Genomic DNA, 12097 nt, shown 5'->3' on the forward strand with positions numbered 1-12097 from the left:
TTAAGGGTTTTCAATAAAGGGTGAACTAAGCAAAAGTCCAAACGTGTATATGCAAAATTTTTAGGGCTTTAAAAAGAATAAATGTAATGAATAAATGATATGCTACCTTATAAGATGGTAGTTATTTCAATATCTTATTTTAAGAAATTAATCAATCCGACTAACTCATTAATCCATGATACCTGAATCCACAATTTCAATCATTCACAAGACTACTACATCTCACAAACAATTCATACTAGAGATCCATATAGAATATAGAGCAAAATTGCAAATAGCTATTGCACATTATGTGCATTGATGTTTGTGTGTTCGTTGTTCGAGATCCCATCTCCACCAACATTGGTGCAAGAACTAAGAAAACATACACTACTACTTATTTAATACACTATTGCTTATTTAATATCACCAAAGGTTGCCTCTGTGGCTATGTAAGGCAATGTGGGCGTGCCAAGTGCGTCACTTCAGTGCTAGAAAAAAACCATCCTTTAGTGTATTTTTCACCAGTTAAAGTTCAAAAAAACCAATTGAATTTACTCGTCTTTACAAAAACCAATAAAATTTATAGGTTTTTAGTTATAAAAATTGGCTAATAATGAGATTTTGAATAGGAGAAATCGATTGTACTCCAACTTGTCTTTTTTTCTCACTGGCTAGGAAAAAAGTTTTTCCCTAACGCTGCGTCACTTAATGTGTGCACGTGGAAAGCATCATTGGAGCAACAATACATTCCACATTATGACTCCCAGTAACTTACAAGATTTGCAAAACATTTGACCCACTTTCAATGCATTTGACTCACTTTCACTGCAATATAAAAACCTTCATTGGGTAGTGTGTGATAAAATTCTCTTAGTTGACCCCAAACAATGGCTTACTGTCAATTATATAGATACTCACATTAATACCAGCGGGACTGTGTGGGGATTTGAACTCAAGACCTCCCCTTTCCAAGTCACAGGACCACAGCACTAGGCTACAAACCCCTTGGCTACGAAGACATGAAATGGTCCATGATTTCCATGCATTCATCATGAGGGCTTTTGTCTATAAATTAAAGACTTTGAATAAGTAGATCATCTGGTTGTAGTTCATGGAAATTTGGGTTTTGGTTACGCTGCAGCCACAGGTTGTAAGTTGTAACACCTTCCAATGGCAAGACCAAGAGCGGCTTGTCACGTGCACACATGTCGACATGGCTAATCTCGTGGCTGATCCTTGATTTGGCAGCAAGTTGAGGTTAGTTTAGGGTCCTAGCCGGCTCTGACATGCAAAGAAGAAGCCAACATGGCCAAAAGACTGTCGGCCAGTGTTCGAAAAAAAACCCGGGTATAGTACCTGTAGATTTTTAAAATTACCTTCAAATTGGAAACTTAAGGGTAATCCATTTTGGAAGGCCAAAGAAGTTGTACACTCACATCCTCTTTACAAGAGCAGCACAACACACGTCACTTCATCCCGTCCTTAAAAATTGAATCATCCATGCCAGTTGAATTACCAGGTATTTTCTCTCTCTTCTATAATTTCAATTTGGTAGACGCGTGACTTGCAGAAGCCTTGACTAACTTAGTCCAGCCCTAAGCCTACTGATTAAGAGCACTAATGCAAAAGCAATGATTAGATGGAGAGAGAAGAGGGAGATAACTGTGTGTTTTCGGCAATCTTGATAATACTATCAGTTTCGTGAACAGAGCCAATGGTACATGAAGAAATTGGCAAAGCAGCAATTTGAATACAATTCAACACACCAAAAACAAGTGCCCACTGCATATACAAACTCAACCTCTACATCAATAATTTTCCATACACATAAGAAAAGTGCACTTTAACATAGTCACAAGAGACCAGACAGAAGAAAAGCTGTTCGCATGAAGTGCTTCCATTTGTGTGTGTTTGACTCTTTTACAACAAATAATTGTACTACTGTTGCATGTTGTTTCCCTTTGATGTTATTATACAATTCACAAAGGCCCTTGTGCAAATTTTCTAAGGACATCTTAGTTTAGGAACCAGTTTCCCCCTATTCGCCATCATAGTGGATAACATGGGTCTTGTTGCAACTGGACTTCATCTCTTCACAGGTTTGTGCAGAATAACAGTGACATATTTGCTGCGGAAGCGTTGGGTGAAGCCAAGGGTCAGTACTGGGCTGGATGCAGCTTTTCTGGTCTCAACAAAAAGATGGTTCAGGATCACATGCTGAGGTCTCGTTGACGAGTTGGTAAAGCCAGCATTTGCGTTTAGTGTTGAACTCAGGTGTAAGCATTCAAGTTCGTTGTTGTGGTGCAGCTGAGAAGGTAATGATAGTGGATCCTTGCTGTAGTCTTCTGGACCAGGAAAAGGGTTATCATAGCTGGATGCAGGTGACCCTGGAGCCTCAAATTCCGCAACACCATTAAGATTTTCTGGAACATAACCCTGCAAAAAGAAAGAGATACAATTACAACTTGTGCACAACAATGCTCGAGGGCTCTATGAAAGGGGATCTTTTTAGCTGCCAAGTCATGGTTTTCCATGCACAGCAATTTAAGGCATTTTCACTCTAAGATCCTTGAGAGAAAAATGCATGACACGCTTGATAAAGTTGCACAATGCGGAATCAAAACATAGGAGAGGGGGAGAGGTAGACAGAGAGATATATCAGACAATGAACATCTTTGTATTATAAAATGAGGCTTTACAATGGCCATACCAGCCAGCAGATGGGTATCAAACAATGTGCTTGTGCATGGATTCAATGAATGACAAGTGAGGAGGGGAGGCCCTTATAAAGGAGCACTGTAGCTGGCCAACAGCAACCCACGACCTAGCAAACATGGAAAAAATACATAGGCACCAATAATAAGACCAGATCCCACAACACATGAGATGCACATATTCTAACACCCCTCTGCAGCCCATAGTGTGCAAAAAAAGTCTAAAAAAGATAAGATGACGAAGATGCAACCGTGGACACTCCACTACTACAGATACCGGATACACCGCGGAAAGAGTACCTGCCAACCTCACTCCTCGAAACAAACTGCCACCCTCAATAGTCCAATCCATAGCTCCAGCTACCAAAAGGAACTTGTCTCGCCAGATATTTTTACCTGCTTGGAACTCCAACACACTGTCCCATGCACCAAAAGTCCGAGCTTGTGACAACCCCCTCTCCCACCCACAAGCCTCCTGTAGCTGGAAGCACACGAGGGGAAACTATTTGTATGACTATAGAAGCAGACCATCCAGGTCCTCCCTGGCTTTTGCAGCCTTGGCGACGCTAGAAGTATCAGAATCATCATCCTGTATATGATCATTGCCCTTCTTTGAAAACTTGGTCCTAGCCTGGGCTTTACCTTTGGTCTCGCAATCCTTGGCCAAGAAACCCTTCTTTCCACAAAAGTAGCAACGACTGGCGTTTGGAGGGTCTTTCTCCTCATTCCTTTGTTTATAGATTATTCACTAATGTTTTTCGATAGTGTAGCAAGTTGAGCGCAAAAAGTGTAAGTGGGGACATGGTTGTAAGACACCCCATTCAAGATGGGAAAAAACTGTACAAAAGGCTTGAAGGTTAGGTAGCCTTTGGTCAATTGGGATGAATGACAAGGTATCCCAATATTCTGTCTATTCACAGAAAGGAAAGGTGACTCTCCGCATTTCCTCTTCATGATTAGCCATTCTAACATCAACTTCATCTTATTCTCTTTTACAACTTGATTTGGAGTTTTGAGCTAGGTTGGAGGAGCAGCATAGACAAGACTATAGAATGGGATCATGGGGGCACTTGGTGTCACCTAAAATCCCCGCAAATCAAGGGTTTGCCAGAGCAGACGGAAATCAACAGTGGCTGTGTCGATTGCAATTGCTATCACAGCCCCTCGTTTTTCCCCAACCTCATGATTTGTTCTATCTAGCAGCGTTTTTTTTTTCACCCCTCGTTTTTCCCCAACCTCATGATTTGTTCTATTTAGCAGCGTTTTTTTTTTTCAAAGAAAAGATGCTTCCATTAGTTACCAAACTGCAGCCGGGACAGCTAAGTACATGCCCCCGTCTCAAGCACGAGCGACAAGAAAAAAACAGATGGGAACGGCCGCTCTTGGAGGAAGGCTATCTCATACAATTGGTGTGGGGGGGGGGGGGGGGGGGGGGGCAGGGGGGGGGGCGGCGGCACAGATGGCCTGTAATGCCAAGTAACCTCGCCGTCTCTAACCCTGAGGAAAGCACCGTCACCCCAAATCCACAAGAAAGCCTCTTAGCATTTCCGCATACACTCAAAGCCGCCTCGCAGCATCTCCCAAGGGCCACGGAGGGTGTGAATAGCGTCTGTCCATATGCTCTGGATGGACTCAGTGGGTAGTGTTAACGGCCTTGCTGTGCGAGGACGCCAGATGTGCCATGAGGTAACGCTACTAATGATCTCCCACCTCTGACAGGTGCACGTGGTACTCCTCCCTTTTGGGGTTGCTGAAAACAGGGCTGCAATGATCCTGCAGTGAGAGCGGAGAAGCCCTGTCCTGCCTCCTCATATGCAAGGGCTGGTGATGATTCAATGGCCCAGGCAACCGGTTGCCCACTAGTTAATGGCGCAGGCTGATGCATGGTCCATGGTGACGATGCGGACCCTCTGCCATACCTGCTGCGCTTTGGGACAATCGCAAAGGCGACTCCTCAGGGTGCCCACACCTAGAATAGAGCACCGGCTCCAACTGCCAGCCAGGTGCCCACTACCAAGCTCCTGTGAGCTATCTCCCAAAGGAAGAGTAATCTTCAAAGCTGTCCCACAGCCATTTCCACAAATCCCAGAGGAAACGCATGGGGATGTCCTGCATCTGCCAATGTACTGCTGCCGCTGGCGTACTATCACCCTCTCGCATCTAAATCTTGCGGCCCAGACAGACAATATATTCAAAAAAGGGGATGTTGGGGGCATCCTCTTAGGCGAAGGGATCCGGATCCTGCCAATGCCACTCGCCCGGATCCCACAGCGATCTCATCATTTGTCAGCCCTCCCATAATCATGATTCATAATCTCCATAATCTCTCTGTGGCCACTTTGGCCGGGGGAGGGTCGACGTGCCACCTGTGGTCATGAAACTCGATTTCTCTCTCTCTCTCTCTCTCTCTCTCTCTCTCTCTCTCTCTCTCTCTCTCTAAAATGCAGCTACTGAGGTCCTTCATCGAGGGGGTCAAGGCGACTGTCAATCGGGATTCCAACACTTGCCCTGTCATGACCTTGTGAAAATGGAACAGCACAAGTGTGGGCATGGTGGTTGCGGAGCAAAAATATTAAAAGATTCACATTTGGGGTGCCCGGACAGAGAGAATGATGTGTGGACATCTCCAGGGGTGAAGGGGGGAACTAGAACATTAATATTTTAATGTTTTATCTATGGGTTGCCCCTAGGCCTAAGTGGCCCCTAGGGAACTTTAATATTTATTAAAGTTGAGGCCCTAGGATAATTTTGGAGAGGGGTTAACTCCACTTTTGGAGTCTCATCTCTCTCTCTCTCTCTAGTTTTTTGAAAAACGTGCAAGTTCTCAAGCGTGGAGAAGGGGGGAAGCCAAGTCGACTGCTGCATAGGGTTTGGCTGCTGTTTTTGCTGGAGTTTTTGAAGAACAGTCCGTACAGCCAGGCCGTACAGCTCTGTACAGACAACAGATACTGTGTACGGTTGCAGCAGGTCAGGCGGCTGTTATCTCTGTTGCTGGCTGTTGAAGGCGACTGCAGTTGCAGTTTCAGGCAGCGCAGGCAGGTACAGCTGCCACGTGGACTGCTGGTACAGTCGTACGGCAGGACAGCTGCAGGCGGTGCTGGACAGGACAGATACAGTCAACAGGCGGCTGCTGTTGGGTACTGACCAATACAGTACAGGCACCTGTGGAAACTGTACGGACAGGTATAGTAGTGTTCTACTGACCTGTACGGGCAGGTACAGCTGGTTGCAAATCTGTTCAGACCTGAACAGTAGGGAACAGTGCATCTCCACCTGCAGGCTAAGCTTTCCCAGAGTTATCTGGTACATCAGACAAGTGGTTGCAAGAAGGCAAGTACCGATTGGTACGATTGGCTTCGCAAGTGCAGAAGCACGAGCTGATTTGGTAAGCTCTAAACTTGTCCTTCTATCTTTCTTTCCATTGGCTTATGTCTGTTGCAGAGTCGTACTATCTGGCCCCTTGTGAGAGGAGGGTATGGCAGATTGAAAGGGTGGAAACACAGATTGGGCAGTGGATGTATGTTTGTGCTGAGTTGTGGAACCATGTACATGAGATATGCCAGATGTGTGCTCAAGGCTGTCCTGCTGAATGGTCTTGGCTGATCAGAGGGGAACACAGAGTATTGCTTTTGTGGGACACAGATCTGTGTGTGAAGCCTCTGTGCTAAGAGGTATTGTGGGCTGCCAGATTGGACATACAGGTGTATACTCTTGGCTGGTTTTGTTGTATTCAGCTTTACATCTTTTTGAAATTGAATAAAGAAATACCGCAAGGGGCGCCAAGCTTTGGGGCCAACAGGTGTCGGTTTTATTTCAGATTTGGGGCACTCTAGCTCCAATCAAATTTGTTTTTATATCTGGACTACAAGTGGAAGGGTGACTGCTAGTCTACCGCACTTTAGTTTCTACCAGAGGCCGGTTTCATGCCCTATCGTTCTGGGCGGCGAAAGGAAGAGGAGGGAGGCGGGCACCGAGGAAGGCTGGCAAAGGACGCGCGACCCAGAGCCCAAGCACCGTATGGTCAGCACCCTCTAGGCTCCTTCGTAGGTCACCTAGTGCTGGGGGCGAACAAAGGCGGGGCACGAATGGCTGGTTGAGGGCGGAGAGGTGCAGGGCGGAGGCTAGCATTGGTGCAGCAACGTGCAAGGAGGGGGGAGGGGCGACCAGTGTGCGCAGGCTCCTCCTATGATCTGTTTCCAGGGCCTTATGGAGAATGGACTTGTGCCAAGTCAACTTCGCGTCACAAACAATAATGCTAGAGTACAGATGCTTCCTTTTCAATCTTTCTTACATTTACATGCTTCTCCTCCCTCTCCTTCTTCCCTCCTCTCTTTGCTTGCATTTTGTTTACTATCACAGCCCCCCGTTTTTCCCAACCTCATGATTTGTTCTATTTAGCAGCGTTTTTTTTTCAAAGAAAAGATCCTTCCATTAGTTACCCCTCGTTTTTCCCCAACCTCATGATTTGTTCTATTTAGCAGCGTTTTTTTTTTTTCAAAGAAAAGATCCTTCCATTAGTTACCAAACTGCAGCCGGGATGGCTAGGTACATGGCCCTCGTACAATTTTGGGGTGGGGGGGAGCCAAACAGATGGCCTGTAATGCCAAGTAACCTCGCCATCTCTAACCCTGAGGAAAGCACCACCGCCCCAAATCCACAAGAAAGCCTCTTGGCATTTCTGCATACACTCAAAGCCGCCTCGCAGCTTCTCCCAAGGGCCACCAAGGGTGTGAATAGTGTCTGTCCATATGCTCTGGATGGACTCAGCAGGTAGTGTAACGGCCTCACTGTGTGAACACGCCAGACGTGCCATGCGGTAATGCTACTAATGATCTCCCACCTCTGACAGGTGCATGTGGTACTTCTCCCTTTTGGGGTTGCTGAAAATAGGGCTGTCATGATCCTGCGGTGAGAGGAGAGAAGGGCGAGGTCCTGTCCTGCCTCCTCATATGCAAGGGCTGGTGATGACTCAATGGCCCAGGCAACTGCCCACCAGTTAATGGTGCAGGCTGATGCATGGTCCATGGTGACGATGCGGAGGATCCTCTGCCATACCTGCTGCGCCTTGGGACAATCCCAAAGGTGACTCCTGAGGGTGTCCACACCTAGAATAGAGCACCGGCCAACCTCCAACTGCCAGCCAGGTGCCCACTACCAAGCTCCTGTGAGCTATCTCCCAAAGGAAAAGAGTAATTTTCAAAGATGTCCCACAGCCATGTCCAAAAATCCTAGAGGAAACGCATGGGGATGTCCTGCATCTGCCAATGTACTGCTGCCGCTGGCCTATTATCATCCTCTGGCATCTAAATCTTGCGGCCCAGACAGACAATATATTCAAAAAAGGGGATGTCGGGGGCATCCTGTCAGGCGAAGGGATCCTGCCAATGCCACTCGCCCGGATCCTACAGCAATCTCATCAGTGGTCGGCCCTCCCATAACCATAACTCCATAATCTCTCTCTGGCCACTTTGGCCGGGGGAGGGTCGACATGCCACCTGTGGTCATGAAACTCGATCTCTCTCTCTCTCTCTCTCTCTCTCTCTCTCTCTCTCTAAAATGCAGCTACTGAGGTCCTTCATCGAGGGGATCAAGGCGGCTGTCGATCGGGATTCCAACACTTGCCCTATCGTTCTGGGCGGCGAAAGGAAGAGGAGGGAGGCGGGCACCGAGGAAGGCTGGCGAAGGACACAGGGTGGCTGTGCATCAGAGGGGGGACGAACACAGGTGGGGCACGAATGGCTGGGTGAGGGCGGGGAGGTGCAGGGCGGAGGCTAGCATTGGTACAGGAATGCGCAAGGAGGGGGGAGGGGCGACCAGCGTGCGCAGGCTCCTTCAATGATGTTCTATTTATCAGCGTTTCCAGAGCCTTATGGAGAATGGACTTGTGCCAAGTCAACATCGGGTCACAAACACATAATGCTAGAGTACAGATGCTTCCTTTCAATCTTTCTAACATTTACATGCATTTTTCCTGCTCCTCCCTCTCCTTCCCTCCTCTCTTTACTTGCATTTTGTTCACTATGGCATTCCCCATTTTGGCTTCCTTCGAAAAGCCGTTTCCATTTCTGTTTTCGCTTCTCGTGTGCCATAAATATATTTAAAAATCTACTACATTGTGAGATTGTTCGCCGAAATTTTTACATTCATAACATTGGTCATAAAATTAGGCTTTCATGATAGATCCACACTTTTATCTCTACCCTAAAGGAAAATTGTTGTGCAGCAGGAGCTAAACAGACCTGTACATCAAGAAGATTTATGCCTTTCTCCTTTTCGTCATACATATGTGGCAGATCCGGTGCATGCCTCCACTCTCCATTTACAAGGAACTTGTAATGGTACACTCCTGGTGGAAGAAACTTCACAAGAGTAAAGTCTTTTCCTGTTCTTTGTAACGGAATTCTGTTTACATGCAACAACAAAGGAGATGATGCTTGGTAGGATTAAACTACACAATGTATCTTGTACCATGTATAGATTACCAGAATAAGAGAAGATTCTCTCTTGAATTTTCACGAAAGGAGGATATTCACCTTGTGCTCCAATTATCCCAGGATCCTTCCACAGAGATATCGGAGCCACCATGCTTCCACTCAATCAAAGTAGGAATCTTACTCTCGGGCTGTGTTTCAATGTTGTTGCTCTGTGATGGGTACATCCATGTTTGTACTAGCTCATCAGCCAAGCACACTGGAACCTGGAAAAGCTGCAAATGCAAAGGAGTTCTTGCAATCATATGTAGAGGGCCTTCATCAAGCAATTACAATTTAACAGCTAAACGCATTTGTGCTGATTCTCGAACAATGCAAAGTGGTTGGGGGTGGGTTTGGGGGTTTGTCACTAGTGACAATCCACCCCCTCCAAAATCTATCCTGGGGTTTAAGAAAGTGTCTTATTTGTTTTACAATTCTAAACAATTTTGTGTGGCACAAGAATTTATGTAGCAGACGAACATTTAGGTGAAAAGGTTAACATCATGAAGGCAGAGAATCCATTCTTTCTGCAGCTTCCTTTGAAATAAGAGTGTATAATGTGCAGTGACGTAAGAACCACCTCAAACCATATATTAAACTACAAACTCAATTGTGTGTCTTTACCCTTCTTTAGGGTTTCATTCTCCCACTGCTCAATTGAATTCATGCGCTTGGCAAACCAAAGCTTGAATCAAGTCAAAGGATTGAGTTCTGTTTGCAGTGTTTCAAGAGACTATGCCCAACTTCACAAAGAATGCCTGGACATAGAGAGCAAGTCTAACATGGCACTGTCTCAGATCTTCTATTTGCAATGTTTCAAAGGAGTTACGAGTCTTTTATATGTAATGTTACAAGGGATGATGAATTACTAAGGCCAGCTTCACAAATGATTCCACGATATGGAGCACATCTGACATGGCACTTTTAGATGGGGGCGGAAGAGGGGGGGGGGGGGGGGGGGGAAGAGACGTATGGCTTCATGCAAGCATTGGGAAAGCTGCCACAGTTTCCCAGGTGGCAATGCCCAGTCATGCCCACCTACATGATGAAAATGTCTGGCAGTCTTATGGAAGACAATTCCCCACATTCCAAGTCCTCCAGCTGCCACTTTCTTCAGGAGTGAAGACGGGTATGGATAGATCCCAAGCCCCCCTTGCTTCAAGAGCGAAGACAAAGCCAATGAATACCAAAGGCTTCCGACAAGCCTTGGTGACCTGCACACGATGGGTTTCCATGCCAAAAATCATATCAAAGGGCCTTACCAGGGCAAAACGCCATTCCCTGGCAAAAAATTGAAGACCTAAAAGGCTACTTATGCAGAAAAGGTCATAGGAATACCTGCGTTGTTATGATTGAAGGGGAGTTTGCAGCCATGCCAGAGCTTTCTGATGGTGCGGCTGCTATGGATGATGACTCCGAAGCTCCGATGCGGACATCACCGTTGTCAAACGGAGAGCTTCCATGACCTCCTCCGCCTGCTGCTGCTGCTTGGCCAGAAATTTGCTGATAGCGAGAAACTACATTTGCGTTTGCAGAAACCAGCTGCCCTTCCGTGATCATGTCTGCCACTTCATGCAGCACAGAGGATCCGTTTACCCTAGCGTCTGCAGCAGCGGCAGCAACGCCACCGTCTGCTGCTTCTTCGAGGATTCCATCCTTCGCACTGGCATTGCCCATCCAAAACTATCACTCTCACGCCAAGAAGGTTCGAAAGGCCCAGTTCGTTCTAAGCCATAATAAGCTTGGGATGAAAGCCTACTGAAAAACAGACTCTCGATACGAGGCAGGCGCGAAGGAGACAGAAGGAAGAAGAAGCTGATGGAAATGATGAAATGTGATGGATGACAAGCCAAAAAGAAGATGATGATCAACATGAAAGCAACATGACATCCTTAGCCAAAATGAGATAAAAATTAGCAAAACCAGTGAAGAAAGTTTGTGGAGCAAGTCACTGTATTTTTATGGTAGTTTTTGTGTGTAATGTCGGACTAAATAAGAAAAGTTGCAATTAAAAGTTGGAAATTTAAAGGGAAATTGGGTACGGGTACGTAGCTCGTAACCTTGTATAATGTTTATCATGGGGCCGTATAATCTTTTAATATGTATTTATTTTAATAAACATTTAATGTCTGTTTGGTATGTCCATATGCATACACCAACCTCCACATTTATACCACTATATGAAACCACATGCATACTCATGCCTCTCATGCACACATGCACTCATTACATAACTTTTGTTCCAAAAGTGCCAATAGAAAGGTTTGTGATCAAGCTTCTATTGATTATTAGAAAACTCTCAAAACTTCCCAAAAAAATTTACTATGATGAAAAGAAGAAAATAGCAAATCAATTCACCATGATTAAAAATTATCCAAGCAAAGATGATATCTTGATGGATTGAAGGTTCTTCCTAATAACAAATAATAACAAAATTATTACTTGCTAACTTCGATCACTTTATGTACTATGACGAGTGATAAATGAAAATGAAGGCTTTGTAAAGAACAAGACTATGAAGATAAGTCTCCCCTCTTAGACAATGCAAAAAAGGTGGTCCTCATAGTCTTGAAGATGAGTCTCCCCTCTTTGATAATGTAAAAAAAGTAGGCCTCGTAATCTTGAAGATGAGTCTCCCCTCTTGAAGATGAGTCTCCCTCTTCAAGATGAGTCTCCCCTCTTGGATAATGAGCCTCCCTCCTTGGAGATGAGTCTCCCCTCTTGGATAATGAGCCTGGATAATGCAAAAACGTGGGCCGCTTGGATGACTCTCCCCTCTTGGACAATGAAGATGAGTCTCCCCTCGTGGTGGACAATGAAGATAAGACTCCCGTCTTGGATAATGCAAAAAAGTGGGCCTCCTAATCTTTGTATTTGAAACTTATTTTGGCATATCCTCCTCAAGTAAAGCCCTTTTTTAATGCTTGC

The 12097-nt window shown here is 45.6% G+C and overlaps 1 protein-coding gene across 1 annotated transcript; it reads right to left on the minus strand.

Moving 5' to 3' along the window:
* Nucleotides 1–1851: 1851 nt before the first annotated feature.
* LOC147614948 (SNF1-related protein kinase regulatory subunit beta-2-like) lies at nt 1852–11059 on the minus strand. The gene is made up of 4 exons (XM_086780254.1): nt 10508–11059; nt 9230–9402; nt 8936–9098; nt 1852–2418 (listed from the first exon to the last, which is right to left on the minus strand). Exons 1-4 carry the CDS (start codon nt 10844–10846, stop codon nt 2068–2070), a joined length of 1026 nt encoding a protein of 341 aa, XP_086636380.1. The 5' UTR covers nt 10847–11059; the 3' UTR covers nt 1852–2067.
* Nucleotides 11060–12097: the final 1038 nt, after the last annotated feature.

Source organism: Cibotium barometz, chromosome 41 (assembly GCF_041138505.1).
Source record: "Cibotium barometz isolate CiBa-2024 chromosome 41, ASM4113850v1, whole genome shotgun sequence".
NCBI lineage: Eukaryota > Viridiplantae > Streptophyta > Polypodiopsida > Cyatheales > Cibotiaceae > Cibotium > Cibotium barometz.

Coding starts and splice junctions, on each gene's coding strand:
- LOC147614948 (XM_086780254.1), bottom strand. CDS start 10,846: ATGGGCAATGCCAGTGCGAAGGATGGAATCCTCGAAGAAGCAGCAGAC. Junction 9,099..9,229: donor TGGGATAATTGGAGCACAAG/GTGAATATCCTC, acceptor GCATGTAAACAG/AATTCCGTTACAAAGAACAG. Junction 2,419..8,935: donor TAAATCTTCTTGATGTACAG/GTCTGTTTAGCT, acceptor TTCTTTTTGCAG/GGTTATGTTCCAGAAAATCT.